Here is a 26968-nt window from a genome sequence, read left to right on the forward strand (position 1 = left end):
GACAACAGGGTTAAAAGAGATAATGGGAACTGCAGATGCTGGAGAATCCGAGATAACAAAGTGTGGAGCTGGATGAACACAGCAGGAAAAGAGCATCTTAGGAGCTCAAAAGCTGACGTTTTGGGCCTAGATCCTTCATCAGGAAAGGGGGAGAGGGAGAGGGTTCTAAATAAATAGGGAGAGAGGGGGAGGCCAGACAATTCCCCAGGCCTTACTGCAAGTTGACATTAGTCCAAATCACTCAAATTTTAAAATTAACACACATTTGCCACTGCTTTTAACACTAAGATGAAGGTATTTGGCTATGAATTCAAAGCTATATTAGCATAATAAAAGCAAAAAGTACAACTTTGTTCTTTTATTTTATTATTTTGGGGAGACTGTTCTTCAGCACTCAAGATCCTAACATCTAATGTACAGGTGATTTATTGTTTCAGCTGACACATCTCTTACATGTGAGCCAGAGGAAACTATTCATTCCCTCTAGTCTCTCCCTTCATTCAATTAGGTTATATCTTATATAAGATATATTTAGCTATATTTTAGATGCTCTGATCTAGATTTCTTGGTGCTTCCTGATGACGATATTAATGGGTGGCTGGGAAAAAGAAAGCACTTCCAGATTACATTCCCAAAAGGCTTAGTTCTAACTTTAAAACAATGTTTCTTTGTTCTGAATTTCCTCAGCAGTGGACAAGTACAGAGAAGCTATCTTAACATCTCTTATTTTCAAGGTCTTAATTAGATCATGCGTAAACCTTTTAAACTGAGGCAAATGGTGGAACCTCTCCTTAGAACTCAATCCTTCAATCCCCATCAATTCTGTGAAACTGCCCCATACCCACTTTAAGATGATGATATCTTCCTGTTAAGTTCAGTACTAAGGATGGGCATCTGGCTGAACTTTATGCAACTGAAATCTCACTTCCTCACTTCGGTATTCCAACCATCTTGAAATCAAGACTGACATTTTGCTTGCCTTTCTCCTTTTCTCTATTCTTCCTTCCTTTCAAGTTTCTTTTCCAACATACAAGAGGTATTCTATGGTTCCAACAGAAGAATAGTGAAACTGCAATTATCTAATATAATGGATGCTTGTGCCTCTGTGGATAAGGTCAAATGATGGAGAGTGCACACATGGTCTCTCTTAGTTTGTGACTCTCTCTTGGCAATAATGTACAGACCTAATAATCTTAATGACCCAAGAGAGCTAACATAATTCTTGGCCTAAGAGTTGCAACAGAGTGCAAGAGACTGCTGTATTTAAGTTAGTTCTGTTAAGAATGTCTCAAATGTTTCAGTGGATGGTCAGGAAAACATATAATTTGAAGTAGATTATGGAAGAAAGATTGTAAAAGGATTTTGCTGTCATCTCCCTGGATATTTTATTGAATAAATATATGTGAGTAACGTGGTACTGAGTCACAGAGGTCAGGATATTTCCCACCCTTGAGAAAAATAATGGGAGGTTTTCTACTGTTAGCTACTCTTCGTATCCTGTCAATAACTTTGGCTTCAAGCTTCAAGTTAATTTTCCTATCATAGCTCTGTCCTTTTAAACTCTATATTAAATTCCACCAATCTTAATTCACTGACCGTAACATCTCCTCCTTTGGCTCAGCCTTCATTTTTATGTATTATGGCACCGTGAATTACCTAAGACTTACTTCTTCATTCAAGGTACAATTAGAATTTTAGTTGTTTGGGATGTTGGGCTGAAGATGGCTGTGGAGATGAATCCAAGTCAAAGAGGTGAAAGAATTTATGAATAGCATCATATTTTGAAAGAAGAAGTGTACAGGGGTACAAGAAAGCCAATGAAGTTATCAGATTTATGGATGATCGGGCAGATTATCAAATCCCACTAATCTCATTGGCTAAAAACAGAAATACTGGTATTTCCAGACCAACCTCATCATGAACAGCTCAATAGTCGATTATCTCAAAACAATTAAACTTGTTTTGTAATTCAAGATAACAAACTAGATGCAAACGTTAGGCAAAGGTTGCTGAAAAACTAAATATTGGCTATATGTATTATGAATTTAAGAACAGCAATTCAAGCCCATCTCTGTAAGAATACATACATCTTCAAAAACAGTTATCTTGCTTAAATATAAAGTTACATCTTTATTTAGTATTCTGTATGTCATCAAAGTTGTTATCCTTCAACAGGGGGTGGGAGGTACAGGCTGGGTCATGAATTTTTGGACAATTTGGTAAACACCTACTCTCGACCATTAGACATCGGAGCAGAAGTAGGCAATTCAGCTGATCAAGTCTGCTCCGCCATTCAATGAGATCCAATAATCATCATCTATACTTTCCTGCCTTTTACAACCCATGGTTCCATTACTGATTAAAAATCTGTCTCTCTCAACTTCAACAGCCCCACTGTACCACAGCTACTTCTTCCCTTTTACCTATCTTGCTTGTTATTTACACAAACAATTCTAGTAAATTTGTTGGGCATGAAGTCATGCTGAATCTGTTTGATTATATTATCATTTCTAAATGCTGTTATTACATCCTTTATAAAGGGGCTTAACATTAAACCAATGCCAGACAGTAACGAGTTTCATTATTGGGTGTCAAATTCTTAAACCCTCAACTCTACCATAGGAGTTAGCAAATTTACTCCTGGAGGCATTATCAACATTGAGCTGTACTTTACAAATTATTTAGCTCAAATTTCCAAGAAGTGTACAACACATGCAGCTCTCAAAAATAGCTAAGGCAAGCTGACCCAGACTGCAATATGTTCCAAATAGTGTCAGTAATGGTTCAAAGGCAGTATTCTCATACAAGTAACGAGATTCTGGTTTCAAATGCTGCTTCAATGCTCACCCTGTTCTGAGAGGGGGTGGATTTTTTTCAAAGTGTTGCCTTACGGCAAAATTGATAAATCAAGGCCTCCTCGATTCACCCAGAAGGAGGCAAAAGACCACATGGCACTATGTCAAAGAACAGCAGGGGAATTGTCACTGGCACCCTGGTCAATATTTATTCAAGTAATATCACAGAAACAAATTACCTGGTCATTATCATGTTGCTGTTAATGCTGTGCATGAATTGGTTGCCACGCTTCTTTCATCGCATCAGCCACTGCATTGCAAAAGTAATTAATTGGTTGTAACGTACTTTGAGATCCGATGATCATAAAAAATTGCTATGCAACTACAAATCTCATTCACTTGCCATGTGTCATTGCCCATCAGAAGCAACTTCATTTTAAACAGCATATGGTTTCTCCAGGCATAACATTTACACAGTAAGCTATGAAAATACAATCAACTCTAAAACATTGCTGGTGAACATTATTCAGACTTAATAGGGTGAGCATTTTTTCTGTCTCCTGCTTGCCATATATTCCTTGATTTGTAGCCCAAGTAGTCCAAGCTGATATTCCAATATGCCTTTGGAGGTTCTCATTCAATCCCTAGTGGCCACCCAGGAATCCCAAAGACTGAGATAAGGAGAAACAGTTAGAAGCTTTCAGAGTACACCCAGAAAGGCCGAGAAATAGGGTTGGCCATTCAGCGGTTCCAGTCTATTTCATAATTAAATTAGTTGATCTGTTCTTGCATTGAACCTGCGCTATAGACATCATTCTGCATTTCAATCAAAGCACCCAGGCAACTGAGATAACTAACTTCCACACTCCAGGAAGGTCCCATGAAGAACTCTCCTTTTTAACTTCTTCTCTCAGCTGATACGTGGTGGCCCTCAGGTTAAATCAGCACCAGTCATCCCTCTCTAGTGAGACAGCAGCCCTGTCATCTGCAAGGGCAATGATACCTTAACATTTTACTTTGAACTTCCAATACTTGCCTCTTTTCTGAATGTAAAGATCTTCATTTTTACAGCACATTTCACACTCTTAGGATTTCCTTACGCACCACGCAGCCAATCAGGCACTTCTGTAGAATCACTGGCAAAATGTAGAAAGCATAGCAGGCAGCTTCCACATAGTGTCCCCAAACAGCAATGAAATGTGGACCAGACAACCTGGTCATTTCTAAAGTCACATATTGACAGAAGAATCAATATACCAGTGTGCCAGAGAAAATCAACATGTTCTTAAAAGTATTGCCACAGAATCATTTACACCCACCCAACAGTGCAACCAATTTATCAGAGTCCCATCTGCACTGTGGCACTCCCTCAGAATTGCATTGGAGTGTCAGCTTAGAATTCACATGTCCATGGAAAGGGATCTTCTGACTCAGAGGCTGCAAGCTTTACTTTCATTTACCAACTGAGCAAAACAGTGTCAATTTCATTGCAGCAAATTCTAACCAACCTCCAGTATCCAGAATATTCAGACATGAGCACTGCAGGTTTTTTTTTTAAAAAACCATCATTTGCATGGATAACAAAGTGTACAGTTGGATGAACACAGCAGGCCAAGCAGCATCAGAGGAGCAGATAGGCTGACATTGAGCCCAGTCCCTTCTTCAGAAAGCTCTACACCTTGTTACCTCAGATTCTCCAGCAGCTGCAGTTCCTCCTATCTCATAAATCATTTGCATGGAACAGTTTTTTACTAACCAGACGTTATCAACCTCTTAAAAGGCCCAGTCCTAATTTCAAGAAAATCAAGATCACCGCCACCCAACCCCAGGTATTACTGTCCTCACTGACAAATTGACAGCTCAACTTCTGAGCAGGTTGTTTAGGAAAATATCTACAGCAATCCCTTATCTAGTAAATTGGAGATTGAAAGGAAAACAACAAATAGTTGCAGGAGGGTAAAGATCATTGGCAGGAGTAAATACAAGTTATTTTCCATTCAAAATAAAGCTGAAATTTTCAAACTATGCACAATATAAAATGTGATGTTGGAATTGTGAGGTAAGCAAAGATCCATAACCCACTGAAGACTTCTGTTCCACCCTTATGTGGTTCCGGTCTTGTATCTTCTAGCACCATCACATTTATTATAATATTAATGTTTCAAAAACCAAATTTTGACAATTTTGGACAACTAATGATACAATCATTCTTGCTTAAAGAGCTTTTGTCAATGGAGTTGGGAGAGATTCCACCTCTGTCAACCCATAAAAACAAATTGCAACTGAGGTTCATGATTCATTACTTATTTAACAGCAGTGCCTAAAAGTATCAGCATTTTTGATATTTAGTAAAAATGAAGTTAAAGAATGCACCATGTCTAAACACACATATTCTATTTAGCTTCCATTTGTCACTTCTCAGTGGTTTCATGTTACACCAAACTCTCAGTCATTTTTCAGAGTGGTAATGTATTTCAGCAACAATTATTTTAACTCTTGAAATAATATCTCAAATTTCTGGGTGTCTTCGCAAAAATCAACTCTCATGACTTGTTTACTGGCAAACTGCACTGGTCATAAGCCGCTCCTTTTTACCAGGTCCCAGGGAAATGTGGTGACTAATAGTTGCTGAGTTAAGTCCACGATACTCAATGTAATTTCTCTTTTCTAGAAACCTGGAGGTTTCTGATTAAATAATTAGAGAGAAAGAGGCAAATGGAAGTAGGTGCACTTAGTTGCACACTCATAATACCTGGAGGAGTGAGAAAAATATAAACTACAGAATTATTTTACACTTATTACTTTTGCCTTGCAGGGTCTTCAACAGTGTGATCTAAATATGCGCAAGCAATATTATCAAACCTAAAAGTCCAAGGAATACACATTAAAAAAATACTGTAGCTCCAAAATATTCAAAAAAACCAGTCCAGATTATAAAAACTGTAACATGGAAATGGAAAAATACCTGATCAATAAATTCTTGCATATGTTAATTGAAATTTTGTGCTTATAAAAAAATGGAATAAATACAACAGACAAAATCCAGAACACAAAAATCTTGCGGAGAAGCTCAATGCTTTTTAAACATGAGCAGAGCAAAAATGACTCAAGATATTAATTTCAATTATGCTGTTTGGGTTCACACAGCCTAACTTAGATCAAACCATGTCAAACAACAAAACTTAACAATAAGACAGCTGAATACCTGGGAGACTGGCTTCCCACATTTTCTAAACTAAGACTCTGCCATCATATCTTATCCAAATTCAGCATGCAAACCTAGCCACAAAAGAAAGCTGAGCAAGGACAGGACAAAGATTACCTGATGCTTAATCGTGACCCCATGACACTTTTACTCTTAAACAAACAATTTTAGCACTAACGGAAACAAATCTCGAACTTGATTTTATAAAATCTACATTGCAAACCAGTTTACAAGGAGAATGTCTTTTTTAAATGAAAATTTTTCAATGGAAACTCACTCAGGTACTTCAACTCTCAGTCTCACTTGTGCACATGCCAAAGCAGCACTATTCAACGTGTCAGAAGATGAGCAAGGACAAAAAAGGATTCAGCAATTCAACCAGGACACCTGGTGGCTTACAGCAGTAAAGTAGAAAAAAAATCAGTGCAGGGATTGAGGCTGATAACAATAAGATCGAGGCATCATTGCAATAAATGATCAAGTGTCAGATATCGCACAATGCAGCATGCTTCAAATGCAGTCAATGAGAGCATTCAACATAAACCTTAAACAGCAGCACGATTCCGCTCAGAAAAAAGTACGAAGTACATGCAGAACTAAAAGTCTGACACATTTTAAGCTGCCAGACTTGAAACACCAATCAGTAATTAATGCTAGAAAGTAGAGTACTGAATATTCTGCATTAACAGCATACTAAAATGTAAAATCATCAACACAACATTTCACTAAGAGGGCATCAACAAACTTACATGTATGCTGGAGTCAGTGTTGCTGTCCTGGACGGTTTGAGCACAGAAACTGGGAATTTCCAGTTAGTGGGATTACTGGTTTTCCATTTCAATGGCATGTTGTTATAAAGGTACTATCATACCAGCGACAAGCATTTCCAAAACAGACTTCCAGCAATGAGCTCCATACCAGATAAGACTGTTCACAGTGGCTGCTGCCTAGAACACGTGAATAATTCTGGCACTGCTCTTAAGCTAATGTTTTCCACTGCTGTACTCACTGAACAGAGCTGAAAGGCATTCTCCTTTCCCAAATCCTTTGTCTCCCCTGAAGCGCAAGATGTGGTTTCTATCGTACTAACTCAACAATGGTGTCACCTTATTCAAGAGAAAGCTTTGACTGCAACACGCAGACCGATTCTCAGAAGCAGCACATTAAGGCTTTGTTTAGCAGCACACTGCTCAAATAAGATAAGGACTGTGAGAGCAGTGCTACCTGTGTGGAAGCTCTGCAATGAAGCAGTAAATTATTGACAGTTTACACCCTTCATTTCATGAAGATTTAAACAGCACTGTAGAGGACACACACACACACACACACACACACACACACACACACACAAAGGATCATGTGATAGATCTGAGTCATCAACATACCTACTCAAAATACACTTGTCATCCTCTGTAAATTCTTCTTTTGGGCTGCAACAATACAAATGGGATATAAATTTCAGCATAGCCCTGGGCCACTGCTAATAGACATCAGGGAACAAATTCAGCAGCCTATTTTTCTCCTGTAAAAGCTCCATCCAGAAATAGCATCAATAGTATTGTGATAGAAACCTTTTCCACCCTAACAGTCCACCACAGCCACAATGCAGAGTCCAAGATGTCAAAAAATCAGAAATGATGCAATTTCCTGGATGCCCGTCTACTGTCTGCTTCTCAGAATGCTTTTATTTCCCCATACTCCTTGCGGAGCTCCACACTCAAACACTGGAGTGTTTTACAACGTGCTGTATTGCATGACTCTCATTCTGTGTCTTCTGCAGGGAAGCGGGCTTGCTTGCAGTATGTTTCAGCAGTCACAATCAGCAGTGCTGTTAACGATCCAATTCAACGGCTCTCAAATACCTCATCAACCATTCTAAATTGTGTCAGGGCAGTTGGTCAAGCAGGTGGCTACTTGGGACTATTCTGTTGTTCTGCTGGTGATCCCAAGTGCTGGCAACTGATAAGCATACCTAAATGGTAACATTCAGGACATGTGGTTTCATAAGCAAGTGTTCTGACAGCAACATATTAATATTTGACCAGCCCCTTCTTTTAAAGAAAAATGACTACTCAATGCACTTCTTTGCAACAGACCATAACCCACCTCAATATTTTATGCTGTATTTCCAAAGACTTCACTGAAGTTAGTTCCTACATACTGTTTGACTTTTAAATAGTCATAACATATCTAATATTGGATCATATATAAGAAATATAGAACACTGTACTGTCATATCTGCACTGAAATGAAAATTGAAAAGAGGCGCATATTAATCTTTAATTATTCCAAACAGAACTACGTACCCACAAAGGAGACCCAGTCATGCAATGGCGTAAATCATAACAAAAGGTACATTACGCACCGCCTTACAGCTGAAGCACATGCACACTACAACTGTGGTGTCAGTGAAATTTGCATTTGTTGCACCTTTGACCTTATCTAACACGTAAATGTGCCTTCAACCTGATGTCAGAATCGGACTTGACACAGAATTCAGTCTGGGTATAAACTGAGGATTTATAGTGCCCAAGTTCAACACTGCAGAGCTGAAAAGCCCTGATACAAGCATGAAATGCAGTGTAAACAGATTCACTCCGTCATACATGGAAAGCATTTCTTTAACTGTTTCCTTTCTTGCTTTCATGGCAAAGCTGACAGGCAGTCTGAAAGTCCCCGACAGATTACAATTGTAATAATAAGACATTATGACCGTAACACGACTTTACAACTGCGTATTTCATTGAAATGATGTCAGTTTAAAAGCAATTTGGGGGAAACAGAACTAACTACAGAGTGTTAGAAAAAAATCCTAACGATAACACTCAGGTTCTGTAGTTTCATGACTAAGGAGGTTTTAATCATCTGAAGAGATTTACATGGCTCTCCTCAGAGCCATGGTTAAATGGACTTTTGATAGAAGCGTTCAAAAATCTGAAGCATTTGATGGAGCATATAAACAGTACAACCAAACAGAGGACACAGATTCAAAACAAATGAGCAAGAATAAAGGGGAGTGCAGGACATGCGACCTAGACTGTTTTGCCTGAAAGGGTAGTAGAGTCAACAGTAATTTCTAAAACAGAACTGGATTCTGCACCGAACAGGAATAACATGTGGATAACCAACACAAGCACAATGTGTTGGATCAACTCCCATGGATCAAATATCCATGGCCTCGTAAATCAGAGTAATATTGCTGCCACTGAGTTACGGCTGATTCCAAAGGGGCAGCCACGGTAAATGAGACACTGTACTGCATCTGTCTACCTCATGGAGTTAATATGTTTAAAAATTGGGGATGGAAGAATCAAACCCACAACTTTAGTCGGCTACTTCAAAGGCTGAACACTTATCTACGTGAAGCAACTGCTTGACCAAAATTAGGCACATGCTATTACCCTTCATGGTGTCCCAAACTGTTCCGAAATTCACTTAACATTGCAAAGTCCTGAAAACATGCTACATTTCCGAGGGCTACACTTCACTCAAATCAGAGTCCATAAAATCACTCCGCACTTAACACATCCTCTCCAGGTTAAAAAAAAGACAAAATAAATGTTTTTGAACATAGCAACCAAAGTCTCAGTCAACCAAACTGATGGGCAGTTATCATTATGTGACGTGTTTGCCATAAGGGGCAATTGCACGATTAATGTTTCTGCATTGGAGCTCCAGCCCTACAGGCATAAGTATTGCAAAGCCTGGGATAAGCTACCTGTGATTGTTGACAGAAAATTTCTTATATCTGCACCAATCCTACAGCCAGAAGCATTAATCACAAAATTACCCCTAAATAGATCAGTAGAAAAAAAACGTTGAAATCAGACTTGCAGTTAATAGAGAAGTACTTTCCAGAACTATATTTGTATTTGTGCATGTAAAGATTAAAATTGGGGACAGGGAATGCAAAACTATAGGGAACTGCACAGTTACTGGGATAACAAGGTGTAGAGCTGGATGACCACAGCAGGCCTAGCAGCATCAGGTGAGCAGGAAAGCTGATGTTTCAGGTCTGAACCCTTCTTCAGAAAAAAAAATGTTTTTTCCTGAAGAGTCCAGACCCAAAACATCAGCTTTCCTGCTCCTCTGGTGCTGCTTGGCCTGCTGTATTCATCCAGCTCTATACCTTGTTATCTCAGATTCTCCAGCATCGGCAGTTTCCACTATCTCTGCATGGTAACTGGACTTTTTGCAGATAGGAATTTGAATACCCTAGTTCTAAAACTATGATGGAATATATAGATGTGAAATTACAGTTTGAAACATCACACTGCAATCAGAGGTAATTTGCTCATGCTGCAACTAAAAGTTTAGGTTAATGCTGACTGACCTTCAATCAGATTCTGCAATTTTACAAACATCTCCATTTCTCAGCTGAGATTAGAATATCGCCATCCATCTTTGTTAAACTTCTTTTATTACTTGCTGCAGAGCAAGAAAAGACAAGACTAAATGCACACTCATAGGCTAATCTAGTAGTCATGCTTAGTGTAGACTGGGTAGCAGTGACAGGTTTCTTTCCCTGAAGGGCATTAGTGACCAAGCTGGCTTTACCTGGCAGGTAATGGCTCATTTACCACCTTTATTGCAGCAAATTGAAGTACTGGACATTTTGGTTTTCAAACTCAGGGCCCCTGGATTACTACATCCACTTGGGCACGTAAACATGCCCTGTTGAACACTGCATGAATCATACAAAGAGAGCTTGCAGGTATGCCAAATAACAAAGACCAACATTCTGTTTGTTGTTTTAATCACATGTTGGATAGAGTATAAAAGTAAGGCAATCTGCTAGAACTATGCAGGACACTGATGAGACTACACAGAGAGTATTTTCACAATTTTTAAAAAATTCATTCACAGGATGGGAGTGTTGCTAGCTAGACCAGCATTTATCGCTTCTATGTTCTATGTTCTATGTTCTATCTCTAATTGCCTACAGCACAGTTAAGAGGCATGTGTAGGCCAGATCAGAAAGGGACAACAGTTTCCTTCCCTGAAGGGCAATTAACTAAATGGGTTTTTCCAACAATCAATAATGGTGTCATGATCATCATTAGATTCATAATTCCAGGTTTTGTTTTACTGAATTCCACCTTCTGCCATGGCAGCATTTGAATCAAGATCCCACAGTATCACCTGGGTCTCTAGATCAGTAGTGTATCCTTGCTCAAAGAGGGATATAGTTCCAACAGCAGTAACGCAGAAAAGGTTCACAAAGATGATTCCTAGGAGGACGGTCTTGCCTCATCAGGAAAAGTTGATCTGGCTGGACTAATATTTATTGGAGTTTAGAAGAATGAGAAGTGGATATTGAAACATACAAGATTCTCACAGGGCTTGTCAGTGTAAAGCTGGAAGAAGCTTTCACTCCTGGGGAATCTAGAACTGCAGTGTACAGCTTCAAAACAAAGAATCTAAGATATAGAATAAATTTCTCAACTAAATACTGTCAGCAAGTTGTTAGTGCTTGGATTGGTCTTCCCATGTGAGCAAGGCTAAGTTAGATAGATTTTGAACATGCAAGACAGGGAAGGGTTATGGAGTTGAGGCCACATTAGATCAGTCAAGATCTTACCAACTGCCACAGCAGGCTCAAGGGGCCAAATGGCCTACTCCTACTCCCTTTTCTTTTGTCTAAGTTTTTGAATGCAAACATCATTCAGGCCTAGGCACTGGAACAAGCCAATCTGAAAAACTAAGTCATGGGTAACTCTTTGCACTGGAAGACCAACATGTTTCAGGCAAACCAAACAGCATCTTTCATCAAGTCAATGCCTTCCAATCACAGTTGATGTTTATCCGAACAGGCATTCCTGGGAACAGCTTGTACAGCACAGCACCCTATGTTACAGAGTTGATCTGTATGAAACTTGGCAAAAGCATTGCTTTCCCTAAGGTGGGCAATGGTCCCTCCTATCAGAGCAGCTTGAAGGGCAATGTGCAGTAGAACTGAGACTCTGGGCGTACAAAGGAGAGTCTTAGAGGATGGCTGTCTTCACAATCAATCAATCATTCTTGGCACTTGCTGTAAAGTTCTGGCAATGTGATTTTCTGCCAAATGAGTCTAATAGCCTCCTAAGAGAGTCATCTGATAAGGTCGATCATCTCCCCTTTTCCTGCAGGCCTTAAGGAAGAAACACATGGATTACTGCCTGATGGACATGCTTTTATTTCCATTGTCCAGCGTCTGCAGTATCTCACTTTATTACATGCAGTCTACCAGAATATGACATACTTAAAGGAATACAACATTGCACACTGCGGGCAAACAACCTAACAAAAATTACTGATGAACTATACAAAATGCTGAAAAGCACAGATGAGTCAGTATTTACAAAGAGCAAAACAAGTTAATGCTTTACTCAAACATAATTGACTGCATGCTATGTAAGAATAATTGCTACAAGCCATACAAATTCAAACCTTCTTGCTGCACTTTGCAATTTTACATTTCTGCAAGTGTGAAGAAAGGCAGCAAAAAGAACTTAAATGTAACTGCCTAAAAATTATGCTGACTTGTGAACACAATTGCTAATGCCAATTTATGAGTCGTAATGTATGGAAGATGAGGGAGAAAATTACAGACGCTGTAACCCAATCATTTCTTATCACTTTCTGACCACAGGGAGATGCCAAAAGACTGAAGAACAGTCAATGTGATTCTGTTTTTCCAAGAAGTATGGGTAAAGATGAGCCAGGGAATTACAGACCAGTGAATTCAATCAGGACAGAGAATTAATCTCCATTAAGACAGACAAGGTTTGATCAGAAATAGTGGACTTTTGTCTGAGGGAGGTCAGACCTCACAAATTTGATTAAATGTTTCCATGACCAGGTGTGCAGATGACAGTGATGTAGTTGATGTTGTTTATATGGATTTCAACAAAGCCCTTGACCATGTGCCACATGGAAGACCAAGAAAAGAAGTAAAAGTACATGAGATTCAGGGTAACCTGGAAAGTTGGATCCAGAATTGGCTGAGTGCTGGCAGACAGAATGCTTGTAAGAAGGCTAGTTACATGACTGGAAGCCAATTTCCAGTGGTATATCAAAGGGATTGGTGCTGGGTCCCTTACAGTTCATGATCGATATAAACAATGTAGATAACAATGCGGAGGGGTATGATAAGCTAGTTTGCAGATGACATGAAGTTTGGCCATGTCGTTGACAGCAACAAAGAAAGTCTCAAGTTACAGCAAGACATAGATGGATTGGTTAAATGGGGAGGTCAGTGGCAGGTGGCATTCAAGTGTGCTAAGTGTGACATGAGGCATTTTGGAGGAAGCAACGAGACAAGGGAGTACTTAAAGATTGGCAGGCCACTCACAGGAAGTTCACAGGAACACTGACGTGCTTGTCCACAGATCTTCTGTGGCAGCAGGACAGCTTCATAAGGTAGTTAAGGCAACATACTAGCCATTTGTTCTTTTCTCATTCACTCATGAGACAGAGGTGGTCACTGGCTGGGCCAGCATTTATTTCCCATCCCTAACTGCTCAAGAAGATGGTGGTGAGTTGCCTTCCTCAACTGCAGCAGCTTGTATGCCTGATGTTGACCCATAATTGTCTTAGGTAGCAAATTCCAGAATTTTAACCCAGCAACAGTGAAGGAATGGCAATATATTTCCTCATGAGGATGAGGAGAGGCTCGAAGAGGAACTTCAAGTAAAAAGAACTGAATAGATAACAAAACCCTTCCACATTCCCATGGCTGAGGATATGTTTTACCTGATAATACTGTGTCGTGACTGTGACAAAGAACAAACCTGTTCTCACTTCACAAAGGTTTGATAGGCTAATTCAAAATAAATTCATTTTTAATTAAATTTTCTGTCTCAGTATTGTATAATGATTAGCATTTGAACCCGTTAGTGTCCAAAAATGGCAGTCCAATCAGCTCCCTCACCTGCTCCTTTCTTCCCTATATGTTCTTCCACCTGAGTTAATCTCCTTTGTTCCCACTGTTCTTCAGGGTTACGCAGCCAGCCGACATCTCAGTGTATCTTGGAAGATCAAGTGAACCAACCGCAGGAAAAGATCTTTCCACAGCAAATAGTTTCACTCTGAGAAACCCCAGCACCACAATCAATTCACAACATATCACAGGTATTCACACTTGCCCAAACCCAAAGAACCTATTTTAGGATTCAATAACAACCTACTTTGAAATCAAATTTTACTTCCCACTGCTGAAAAATCAAGTTTAAACTTTTGTCAAGTGTTAAGAAAGGAAAGGTGTCATGAGGATAACTTGACAATTCTGTGCACGCTAAAATCCAAACTATTGAAGGCCACATTAACACTGACTTTAACATTGATGCAATAAAACCTCAGTTCGACTTGCAAAATTGAATTAGAACTGAAGTCATATCAGTCAAAACAGGCTGCATTCCAATTATTGGTTTTAACACATTTCACTTCAAACAGGTACCCACAGGCTTGGACTGTTGAAGACCAATCCAACCACTCAAGTACCAAAACCTCCACGAAACTAACTATACAAGAGTCTATAAGACTACTCTTGAGCTCATGGCATATTAATATTTCTCAATCTCAGAGATATAGGTTAACGATATCTGATATTGTTACTGGTATTCTCCCAGAAATTGTCAAACCTGCTGTCATCTCTTTCTACTAAAAAAACGCCCAACTTTTTTCGCTGTCCATCCAGACAATCATGTCCATCACAAACCTCCATTTCCTCCAACAAGCTCCTGTAGTATATGATCCTACATTTCCTACAATTCCATTTCTGAATCATTGAAGAAATTTCTGTCCTTCTCACTGTGTTGAAATGATTCTCAAAGCCTCAGATGAAATCTGGCATAGTTTTGACTGTGGAAAATGATCCATCCTCACCTTTCTTCATCTACCTGCAACATTTTCCACAGTGCATCAAACCATTCTCCTTTAATGCCTCTTCTCCTTCGAACATTACAAGTCAACCTTCCAACTTCTGCAGACTTCAGTTCATCTAAAACTCTGCTGCCCAAATTTTAGCCTGCACAAGTCTGGCTCATCCATTCCTCCACGTCTGCTGACTTACACTGCCTCACAAACCAGCAAAGCTTGAACTTCAAACTCTCATGAAGCACTTAAATCTTTCAGTAATCTTGCCCCTTTCCATCTCCGTCACCTCCCTTTGCTCCACCAATGCTGAAAGATCTCTGCACTTCAAAAATTTCCTTCACAACACAGTTCATGATGCTCTATTAACCTTCTCAACACCATACTTCAGAACCTATTCCATAAGCCTCCCTTATTGCATCTCTGTCCTTCTTCAAAATACTCCTCAAATGCTCACTCCTTGTTCTGTGGATGGGTACCAAATATTGGCTGCTAACATTCCTGTGAACCATCTTCAGATGCAAAGATGCTTGATAAATCTATGTTGTCATTTCAAAATTAATTTACAACCAGGTCACTGAAATTAAGTTCTCAATGTTGTTTTTCACTAATTATTGAAACATCAACTTTGGTTCAGTGACAACACACTCAACTCTTCATTCAGTAAGTTTGGGTTTACGCCCTACTCAGAGGCTTGGGCAATAACCTAGTACAATACTCAGATGGCTCCATAATCACTTGAAGTATTAAACCAAGATCCTTCCTATCCTCTCAAGTAAATGATCCCATGCTAATATTCAAAGATTAGTGAATTATCCTGCTGTTTTAGGCAATATTCATACTTCAACCATAAAAACTGACTTGCCTACTTCTTCAAAAGTACTTTAATCAATTGTCGTCATCTGGGTCTTCCTGACAATACGAAAAGAACTACAGAACTGTAAAATCTTTTTTCTCTCGAGTAAACATGTCTCAACATTTGTCTGAAAGGGAAGATTATTCATTCCCGAGTTGCACAGAACGTGCATTCTTTATTGTTATCACTGTTACCAGGCAACAGATCTTCAGATGGCAATGCAGGGGTCTACATTCATGTTATAATTTGACTAACAAAATACTTTGCACCAATCCACATTCCTTTTGTAGAACTGCGGATTCAAATTTCTGACTTAAGGGAACTGTTTTATCCACGTGAACTTTGTTAACTGGAATTACATTTCACAGAATCCAAATTAAAATAGTAGTAATATAAAAAGGTTGCTTTCAAATAGAACATAGGTTAATATACATTGAAGAGATCATGCATTTGTACTGACATCTCAGTTGAATGAGTTACTGGAGATACAGTTTGAAAAATAACAAGAGGATTTGCCATGTAGAAAGTGGTTAGGTGAGTGTAGACAGAGCAAGAAGATGGTTAAAATATACAACGAGCAATGAGAAACATTAGTTCATATGCTTATATGAATTTTAAAATGAATGCTTCCAGGATACAGCAGATTCCCCAGTGAAATGGGATTTCATATAATCCCTTTGGCCTAACGAGTCTACACCGACAAAGAGGATTCCACCCAGACCTATCCCACTAATCTACACATTCCTGAATGTAATTTCAGGGATTAAGTATAATAAAGGATTTAGCACGGTCAATCCACCTAACCTGCACATCTTTGGACTGTTGGAGGAAACCAGAGCACCCGGAGGAAACCCACGCAGACATGGGGAAAATGTGCAAACTCCACACAGACAGCTGCCTGAGGGTGGAATTGAACCCGGGTCCCTGCTGCTGAGAGGCAGCAGTGATAACCACTGAGCCACCGTCAATGTCCATCCTACCAGACATGGAAACTTCACTGAGCATTTAGGTTCAAAGATGCGCTTTCAGTACTAGACTAAAACGTCAAAATTGAATAATCACTCAAGGCTGGGTTGGGTTGGGGGGGTGGTTTGGAGGCATCGGTGAACCAATAATCTTCTGACTCAGAGGTAAGAGTGATACACTGATCCGGTTGGACAGAGTATTGACACTACTCACAATAGACTGTTGTTGCTCAATAAAAAAGAAAAAGAAACTTATGTATCTCCATCTGCCTAAATCAAAATGAGGCAGTTTCCAGAATACATGAAAGGATTGAATGGTTTTTATTGCATGATAATTGCTATGTTACCTGCATTTGGGACCAAGTTTGCCCAAATTCAGACATTCTTTCCCTAATGCCACCTCGTTGCCCTTCTTACAGGTGGTCCTGAAACCATTTCCTCTCCACCTCCACCCACCTTGGTTAAAATTACTTTCACCACTTGCCCCCACCTAGCCAACTGCCACATTTGAACACGGGCTCGGTATCTTTAATTTGTAATCAGCAGTTATATTTCTGTGAATGCTATTTTCTATGTTAAAGATGCGACACGAATGCAAATTGGTTCGGTTGTCATGTTAATCCACAGTCAATATTAATTCTCCTCACACTTCAGAGGGGCCAGGTTTCACAGCTTCGAGGCTTTGGAGCAAATCTACTGCACACAGAGTTTCAATGTTTCAGTTATATCAAATATGCAACCTGAGCTGATCTTCGAACATCATCGTAAATACTGCTGAGACATCTTTCTGGTCTGGGTTGCACTGAGATTTGTAGCAAAACTATGAAAAGTACTTGGCTTTATATTGACAGCAACAGTGGACTTCATTTTACATTTTGGCGGTGGTGAATAATGGGATACTGCAGAAGCCGGCTTCTCGGTCTTTTTTTATCCCCCAGCCCCCCGCGGTTGACCACCACCAGCGGTGGAAAGTTTGTGGCTTTGTCTCCACCTAAAGGTTGTCAAATGAAATGCATGTGCCAAACACAATATCGGCAAGAATTGTCTTAAGGTTGTTGAAGAAATTGTTTAGATTTTCAAACCGAACATTTGGCAATTTCGCAAACATCAATAAGCAGTCATTTGATTTGGAGGGCCCTGTCTTGGATGGGTGATTGATTAAAGTAAAGATATGACAGTTGTCTCCCAAACTTCAGGGACAAAATTTCGGAACTTGATCATTGCCTGCTGAATGATCTGGGGATATGAAATGCAGATTTCAGGATCTTGATTATGGAATGGATGAATTGTGATCTTTGTTGCCTTTACTCCACTCACACGTTGCAATCCTGAACAAGGAAGCAGAAACAATACAAGTTGCTCTCAAGTAAAAATCAGAACACAAAAAGTAAATCTAAGTTGTTTTGATGTTTTTTTCTATGCACATTACCTGTTAATTGTAGATTAATACAAAACATCCAAAAGCACAATGCAAAAGTGTAAAGTAGGATTATTGATCTTAAATTGACAACAATTTTTCATCCAATGAAAGCCTTAGCAACATAAAGTACTGAAAAAGCCTGTCGTTACATTTAACTGATGTCTCTCTATATTCTGATATTTAAAGCCTTTGATGGATTCAAAGCTATAACTTCTCAACATTTAAACAAACAGTGGATGCCTGATCATTCACAGACGAAGGCATGACTATCATAGTTGTCACTGTACACAAATGAACAATTGACGTGGTCACCAATTTAAAAAGTCATCAACATCTTGTGCTAAAATTTAGTAAGTCTTAAAACTTTGGTGTCTCTCGATGACAGAAATATTGTCAATTATAAGGAAGTAAAATGCACATTTGTGTGGTCGAGACCAGCTACTCATACAGGTATGGCATGCGGTGTTAAAAAAGTGGTCAGAGGCAAGGATGGGTCAACTTAAATGCTCATCTGTACAAAAACATGATTTTGAGTCAGGGTAAATAAGGTAATCTTAAATATAAAACTGTCTTGGACACTGCAATTTATAACAACACATGACTTAACACCAAAAATATTTCTAAATTATGTATTGTGCATGGCAGTTGGTTTACCAATTGCAAAATGAAAAAAAAACTTCTTATTCCCACTGAATGCTTCAATGATGGTACTTCATGTATCCTGGAAATCAATCCACAGGTTAACTGCATGTCTTCGACCTTGGACCAGCTGCAACTGCTCGGTTCTGACAGCGAATACAGTGTGTTCCCTAGAGTTTCTCAGTTCCTTTCCTTCAGATTGTCCAAATTAATTTTTCATTAATAGTAGGTAATTCTTCAACAACCTAAACCTGGGCATACTCCAAGGGTTAACTTGGGTCACATCTCTTAAATTGCAGTTTCAAAAACTTTGTTCACTGCTACTTTTCTCAGCATGATTTTCATGTACTTATTTGCTCAGGGTTCTTGCCCATCAATCTCCCTGTTTTATCCCTCATGACCCATCAGCTTCCTTTCACAGGCAGTACTACCCAAGTTGTAAAGAAGTTGAGTAACCTCACTTGTCTTTGATTCCATATATTTCATTTCAGTGTTGAGTTTCTCAGTTGATCTTGTTGCTTTATTGCTACCAATCTTCACCCTCAAGTGCCAGGTGGAAGATCCATCTTAGCTACTTCCTGTGTTCCCCACTACCACAGATGCCAATTTTCAGCCAATCTGATTCACTCCACATGAAATCAAAAACAGCTTTTGACTCTGGATACTCAAAATATTACTGGCACCGACAATATTGCTGCAATAGTAGTGAAGACTTATGGTCCAGAACTTGCCACAGCCCTTGCCAACCTGTTCTAGTACAACTGCAACTCCAGCGACAGTATGAAAAATTGTCCAAGTATGTCCTGTACATAAGCAGGTCAAATGCAATCCAGCAAATTACTGTTTCTATCATCTAGTGATCATCAGTAAAGTGATGGAAAGTGTCATCAACAGTGTTATCAAACAGTGCCTGCTCAGCAATAACCTGCTTAGTGACACCTAGTTTGGGTTCTGCCAGGATCACTCAAGCTCCTGCCTCATGACAGCCTTGGTTCAAGCATGGCCAAAAAAGCTGAATTCCAGAGGTGAACTGAGTAAAACTGCTCTTGACATCAAAGTTGCACTTGACCATGCGCAGCATCAAGGAGTCCTAGCAAAACTGGAGTCAAGAGAAGCCAAGGGAAAAACACACCGCAAGTTGGAGATAGACTTCCAGTTGCAACCAAGATGCTGGTAGTTTGTTGGAGACAGTCATCTCAGCACAAAGACATCACTGCAGAAGTTTATCAGAGTTGCGCCACAGGCCCGATCATATTTAACTGCAACATCAACGACATTCCCTCCATCATAAAGTCAGAAGTAGGGATTTTTTTTTAAAAACTGAATATTGCACAATGTTCAACACCACTTGCACACTTCAAATACTGAAACAGTCCATGTCCAAATGCAGCAAGGCTTGAAAATATCTGGTTTGGATTGCCATTTGTGTGGCATCAATGACTATCTCCAACAATTTAACCATCGCCCTTTGACATTCAATGGCAAAATTATCACTGAATCTCCCACCAACAGCAGCCTGGGGGTCACGAGTGAACAGAAATTAACTATATGGATACAGTGGCTACAAAAGTAGGGGAGAGGCGAAGAATCCTACTGCAAGTAACAAAGACCATAACAGCGCAGCACAGGCCCTTCGGCCCTCGATATTGCGCCGACCTGTGAAACCTGAAGCCCATCTAACGTAAACTATTCCATTATCATTCATATGTTTATCCAATGACCATTTAAATGCCCATAAAGTTGGTTAGTCGACTACAGTTGCAGGCAGGGCGTTCCACACCCTTACTACTGAGTAAAGAACCTACCTCTGACATCTGTCCTATATCTATCACCCTTCAATTTGAAGCTATGTCCCTTCATGCTAGCCATCACCATGAGGAAAAAGGCTCTCACTGATGACCGTATCTAATTGTCTCTGATCATCTTGTATGTCTCTATTAAGTCACCTCTTAACCGTCTTCTCTCTAACGAAAACAGCCTCAAGTCCCTCAGCCTTTCTTCACAAGACCTTCCCTCCATACCAGGCAATATCCTGGTATATCTCCTCTGTAACCTTTCCAATGCTTCCACATCCTTCCTATAATGCGGCGACCAGAGCCGTACGCAATACTTCAAGTGTGGCAGTACCAGAGTTTTGTACAACTGCAACATGACCTCATGGGTCCGAAACTCAATCCCTCTGACAATAAAACCAAACATACTGTACGCCTTCTGAACAACCCTATCAAACTGGTGGCAACTTTGAGGGATCTATGCACATGGCCACAGAGATCTCTCTGGTCTTCCACACTACCAAGAATCCTACCATTGGCCCAGTACTCTGTATTCCTGTTACTCCTTCCAAAGCGAATCACCTCACATTTTTCCATGTTAAATTCCATTTACCACCTCTCAGCCCAGCTCTCAGCTTATCTTTGTCCCTCTGTAACCTGCAACATCCTTCCGCGCTATCCACATCTCCACCGACTTTAGTGGCATCCACAAATTTACTAACCCACCTCAGCCAGGTCATTTATGAAAATGACAAACAGCAGTGGCCCCAAAACAGATCCTCGCAGTACACCACTGGTAACTGAACTCCAGGATGAACATTTCCCATCAACCACCACCCTCTGATTTCTTACAACTTGCCAACTTCTGATCCAAACCGCTAAATAACCCTCAATCCCATGCCTCCATATTTTCTGCAATAGCCTACCGTGGGGAACCTTATCAAACCCTTTACTGAAATCCATACACACCACATCAATCATTTTACCCTCATCCACCTGTTTGAGTTCTTTGAGAAGGTGACCAATCAGGTTTGTGAGGCACGACCTACCCTTCACAAAACCGTGTTGACTATCCCTAATCAAATTATTCCTTTCTAGATGATTATAAATCCTATCTCTTATAATCCTTTCCAACACTTTACCCACAACTGAAGTAAGGCTTACTGATCTATAATTACCAGAGTTGTCTTTACTCCCCTTCCTGAGCAAGGGGACAACATCTGCTACCCTCCAGTCTTCTGCACTATTCCTAAAGACAATGACGACATAAAGATCAAAGCCAAAGGCTCTGCAATTTCCTCCCTAGCTCCCCAGAGAATCCTAGGATGAATCCCATCCTGCTCAGGAGACTTATCTATTTTCACACCTTCCAGAATTGCTAACACCACCTCCTTATGAACCTCAATCCCATCTAGTCTAATAGCCTGCATCTCCTTATTCTTCTCGATAACATTGGCTTTTTCCTGTGTGAATACTGAGGAAAAATATTCATTTAGAGCCTCTCCTACTTCTTCGGACTCCATGCACAACTTCCCACTACTGTCCTTGACTAGGCCTAACCTTACTCTAGTCATTCTTTTATTCCTGACATACCTATAGAAAGCTTTAGGGTTTTCCTTGATCCTACCTGCCAAACACTTCTCATGTCCCCTCCTGGCTCTTCTTAGCTCTCTCTTTAGGTCCTTCCTGGCTAACTTGTAACTCTCAAGCACCCTAACTGAGCCTCACGCCTCATCTTCACACCAGCCTCCTTCTTCCTCTTGACAAGAGATTCAACTTCTTTAGTAAACCATGGTTCCCTTGCTCAACCACTTCCTCCCTGTCTGACAGGTACATACTTATCAAGGACACGCCGTAGCTGTTCCTTGAACAAGCTCCACATTTCAATTATGCCCAGCCCCTACAGTTTTGTTCCCCATCCTGTGCATCCTAAATCTTGCCTAATCGCCTCATAATTGCCTTTCCCCAACTATAACTCTTGCCATGGAGGTATATACCTATACCTTTCCATCGCTAAAGAAAATGTCACTGAATTGTGGTCACTATCACCAAAGTGCTCACCTCCCACCAAATCTAACACCTGGCCTGGTTTATTACCCTGTACCAAATCCAATGTGGCCTTGCCACTTGTCGGCCTATCTACATACTAGTCAGGAAAACCTCCTGTGCACATTGGACAAAAATTGACCCATCTAAAGTACTCGAACTATAGTGTTTCCAGTCAATATTTGGAAAGTTAAAGACCCCACGACAACTGTTACTTTCGCTCCTACCCAGAATCATCTTTGCAATCCTTTCCTCTACATCTCCGGAACTTTTTGGAGGCCTGTAGAAAACTCCCAACAGGGTGACCTCTCCTTTCCTGTTTTTAATCTCAGCCCATACTACCTTAGTAAACGAGTCCTCATCAAAAGTCCTTTCTGCCACCGTAACACTGTCCTTGACTAACAGTGCCACATCTCCCCTTCTTTTACCACCTTCCCTGATCTTACTGAAACATCTAAGCCCTGGAGCCTGCAACAGCCATTCCTGTCGCTGCTCTATCCATGTCTCCAAAATGGCCACAACATCGAAGTCTCAGGTACTAACCCATGCTGCAGGTTCACCCACGCTATTCCGGATGCTGCTGGCATTGAAGTAGACACACTTCAAATCACATTGCTGCCTGCCGGTACACTCCTGTGACCTTGAAACCTCATTCATGACCTCACTACTCTCAACATCCTGTGCACTGGAGCTACAATTCAGGTTCCCATTCCCCTGCTGAATTAATTTAAACCCTCCCGAAGAGCATTAGCAAATTTCCACCATTCCAGACCACCCCCCCCACCCCACCCTCAGGATATTGGTACCCCTCTGGTTCAGGTGTAGACCATCCCGTTTGTAGAGGTCCCACCTACCTCAGAACGAGCCCCAACTATCCAGGTTTCTGTATCCCTCCCTCCTGCACCATTCCTGTAGCCGTGTGTTCAACTGCTCTCCCTCCCGATTCCTCACCTCACTAGCAGGTGGCACAGGTAACAAACCAGAGATAACAACTCTTGGTTTTTCTCACTCTAAACTTCTATCCTAGCTCCTTCAATTTCTACCTTACATCCCCATCCCTTTTCCTACCTATGTCGTTGGTACCTATGTGGACCACGACTTGGGGCTGCTCCCCCTTCCCCTTAAAGATCCCAAAAAACACGATCCAAGACATCATGGACCCTGGCACCTGGGAGGCAACTTACCAACGAGTCCCTCTCATTCCCACAGAATCTCCTATCTGTCCCCCTAACTATGGAGTCCCCAATAACTAATGCTCTCCTCTCTCCCTCCTTCCCTTCTCAGCAGCAGGGACAGACTCTGTGCCATAAACCTGTACTCTGTGGCTTACCCCTGGTAAGTCATTCCCCCCGCAACAGTATCCAAAACGGTACACCTGTTATTGACGGGAACAGCCACAGGAGATCCCTGCACTGTCTGTCTGTTCCCTTTCCGTCCCCTGACTATAATCCATCTACCTTTTTCCTGTACCTGAGGTGTGACTACCTCCCTGTAACGCCTCTCAATTACCCCCTCAGCCTCTCGGATGATCCAAAGTTCATCCAGCTCCAGCTCCAGTTCCAGTTCCAGTTCCCTCAGGTGTTTTCTGAGGAACTGGAGTTGGGTGCACTTCCTGCAGATGAAATCAGTGGGGACACTAGTGGTGACCCTTACCTCCGACATTCTACAAGAGGGGCATGCAACTGCCCTAACACCCATTCCTTAAGATCACATAATAAAAATCATTGGTAATTGATAAAACATCCAAACACTTCCATAGCTTTCAAGCTTTTAGTTAATTCGTAAATATGTATTCCCTATGTGTAGAAAGCAGATTGTCAAAGTAAATCATCATAGAATCCCTCCAGTGTGGTAACAGGCCATTCAGCCTAACAAAACCACGCTGCCCCTCTGAAAAGCATCCCACCCAGACCCATTATCCCACCCCTGGTTTCCCAAGTCTAACCACCTAATCTAAACATCCCTGGGAAGTATGGGAAATTTAGCACAGTCAATCCACCAACCCTGCACATCTTTGGACTGTGGGAGGAAACCGGAGTATCTGGAGGAAACCTACACAGTTGCCCGAGGCTGGAATCGAACCCAGGTCCCTGGCACTGTGAGACAGCAGTGCTAACTACTGAGCTACCGTGCTGCCCAAATTAGTCTGATTTTCCAGTCCTTGTTTTGGAAATTACATGGCTTTTGGGCTGCATTTGAAATAATTCTGTTGTGGTGCACAAGGCTTTAAAGTGTGGGAGGTCAGATTGGATATAATATGGAATGTTTTTCCATCATTCACTGTTTTCACATTCATAATGAGAAAATTAATTTTCCATAACCCATTGCTGCAAACATGGAGCAATGACTGGTAATGGTGTAGATACTGAGAAAAAGTGTTCAGAATATTAGTTCACCACCCGAGACATATATGACAGATACACACATCTTTCCCTGCACCTTCTCTATAGCTGTAACGCTATTTTCTACATACTCTTCTCATAGTGAAGTACTTTTGTAAGCTATGATTTATCTGGTTAACCTGAAAACAATACTTTTCACAACATCCTAGTACATGTGACAATTATGAATCAAATCAACAAACTACTGTTCCATTGCTCACCAGCCAATATATATTTCCACTGATCTTAGAATAAAACAATGTTGAACTTTCACAATTTATATTCCTTCAACATAGTACTGAAACACCATTTCTTTTAAAAAGGGAAACTTTTACTGGTAGCCAAAGAGAACTCAAATTAACTTGCTCATAACGGAATTTGTTGTGATACCCATTCAATGTTGGGTCATATGATAACATAATAACCACACCTTGTGAATCCTGTGAATCAATATCAGTAAAACTGCGACCATTAGCCATCAAAACAAACCAAATCAATCTGTGCACCTTCCACTCAAACTGATTGTCATCACATTACTCTAAGGCCTTTTCAAACATTCAGGCTGGATACACAATGGCGAGAGAGCATGAGTACAATCCTACAGGGACTGTAAACCTATTTAGTCACAAAACTAAATTGTGGGTGGCACGGTGGCTCAGTAGTTAGCACTGCAGCCTCACAGCACCAGGGACACAGATTCAATTCCAGCCTCGGGTGACTGTCTGTGTGGAGTTTGCACGTTCTCCCCATGTCTGCATGGGTTGCCTCCGGGTGCTCCAGTTTCCTCCCACAGTCCAAAGATGTGCAGGCTAGGTGGATTGGCCATGCTAAATTGCCCATAGTGTTCAGGGGTGTGTGGGTCATAGGGGATGGGTCTGGGTGGGATGTTTCAAGGGGCAGTGTGAATTTGTTGGGCCAACGGGCCTGTTTCCACACTGCAGGGAATCTAACCTAATCTAAAACCATGTAAGACTGCAGCCAGCAACGACGGATCTCTTCTGATTCATAACAGTCATCCTCAGGCCCATTATAGTATTCTCAGAATTAAGCCACACACAGTACAAGAAGCTTTGGAAACAAAAAAAAGTGTAGCTTGGAACTGAAGTACTTCAATAAGCCATTAATTGCAATTCTAATTAGGTTAAATATCATTAAGGAATTAAGCTGGTAAAGATTGCTTTCTCTGTACCCAACAAAATATGAAGAATTTTATTACTGTGTTGTACAGCAAAGAGACAGTTGTATTGAAGAATGCTGCAATGTCCATTAAATAGATCATGGTTATACCAAAATACTGGGCTTAAAATATGCTTTATGTGATCTCTAAATGAAGAATTGCTTGTGGTATAGAATACCTTCAGCTGAGAGAATTACTGAGGAATCTTTGTACGACTGCTACACCTGACAGGTAAATGACTTGTTTATTCAATTACAGATTCCCACTCTCATTTGTTAAATTAAGCCTCTTCTGCTTCCATTTACTGGTCCAAAGACAAAGTACTACTGCTTATAACTTGACAACTTATTTTCTTTATTTCAAAATTGTTACTGCGATTCTCTGTTTTACTATTAATCCCTTGAGATACATCAGCTTCCTAGCCACAATCAATCCTTGAAATTGGTACTATGAAACAAAGCAAATAACAAATGAGCAAGCAGTTTTGCTGGATTTAAATTCAAATAAATATTTATTTAATGACATGGCAAGGCACATAGTTCTAAAAAGATATATACTGCAGTCATATTATAAATAAAGTTAGACTGTAAAGAACAGACAGAGTGTTGAGCATATTCACTGGGAGATCACATCAAAGACCATTATCATTATCATTTAACGTCTAGCAGATCTGCAGGTCATTTTCTAATAGTTAACATCTTCAGTGTCATCTAGCAATGTAAGAAAAAGATGACAAACACAAAAGGTAGCTGCTTCATCCACATCATGTCTGCATCTGGCAGACAAAATCATCGATTGAGAAAAGTGTCAATTTTTCCAAACGAAACACTTACATGAATATCTAACATTCTAAATAAAG

The 26968-nt window shown here is 40.4% G+C and overlaps 1 protein-coding gene across 9 annotated transcripts in view; it reads right to left on the bottom strand.

Annotated features, from left to right (window-relative positions):
* klhl13 (kelch-like family member 13) overlaps nucleotides 1-26968 on the bottom strand; it is a 220931-nt gene that overhangs the window by 105205 nt on the left and 88758 nt on the right. Inside the window, exon 1 of one of the 9 annotated variants that reach the window (XM_048544911.1) lies at nucleotides 7386-7934. The exons of 4 other annotated variants lie outside the window; for them this stretch is intronic. In XM_048544911.1, coding sequence (XP_048400868.1) covers nucleotides 7386-7465 — 80 coding nt within the window. In that variant the 5' untranslated portion in view covers nucleotides 7466-7934. Of the gene's footprint in view, nucleotides 1-6277; nucleotides 6302-6749; nucleotides 7293-7385; nucleotides 7935-26968 lie in introns of those variants that run through there. 4 more of the 9 variants (XM_048544913.2, XM_048544910.1, XM_048544912.1 and 1 more) reach the window with 4 other exon arrangements.

Source organism: Stegostoma tigrinum, chromosome 15 (genome assembly GCF_030684315.1).
Source record: "Stegostoma tigrinum isolate sSteTig4 chromosome 15, sSteTig4.hap1, whole genome shotgun sequence".
Lineage (NCBI taxonomy): Eukaryota > Metazoa > Chordata > Chondrichthyes > Orectolobiformes > Stegostomatidae > Stegostoma > Stegostoma tigrinum.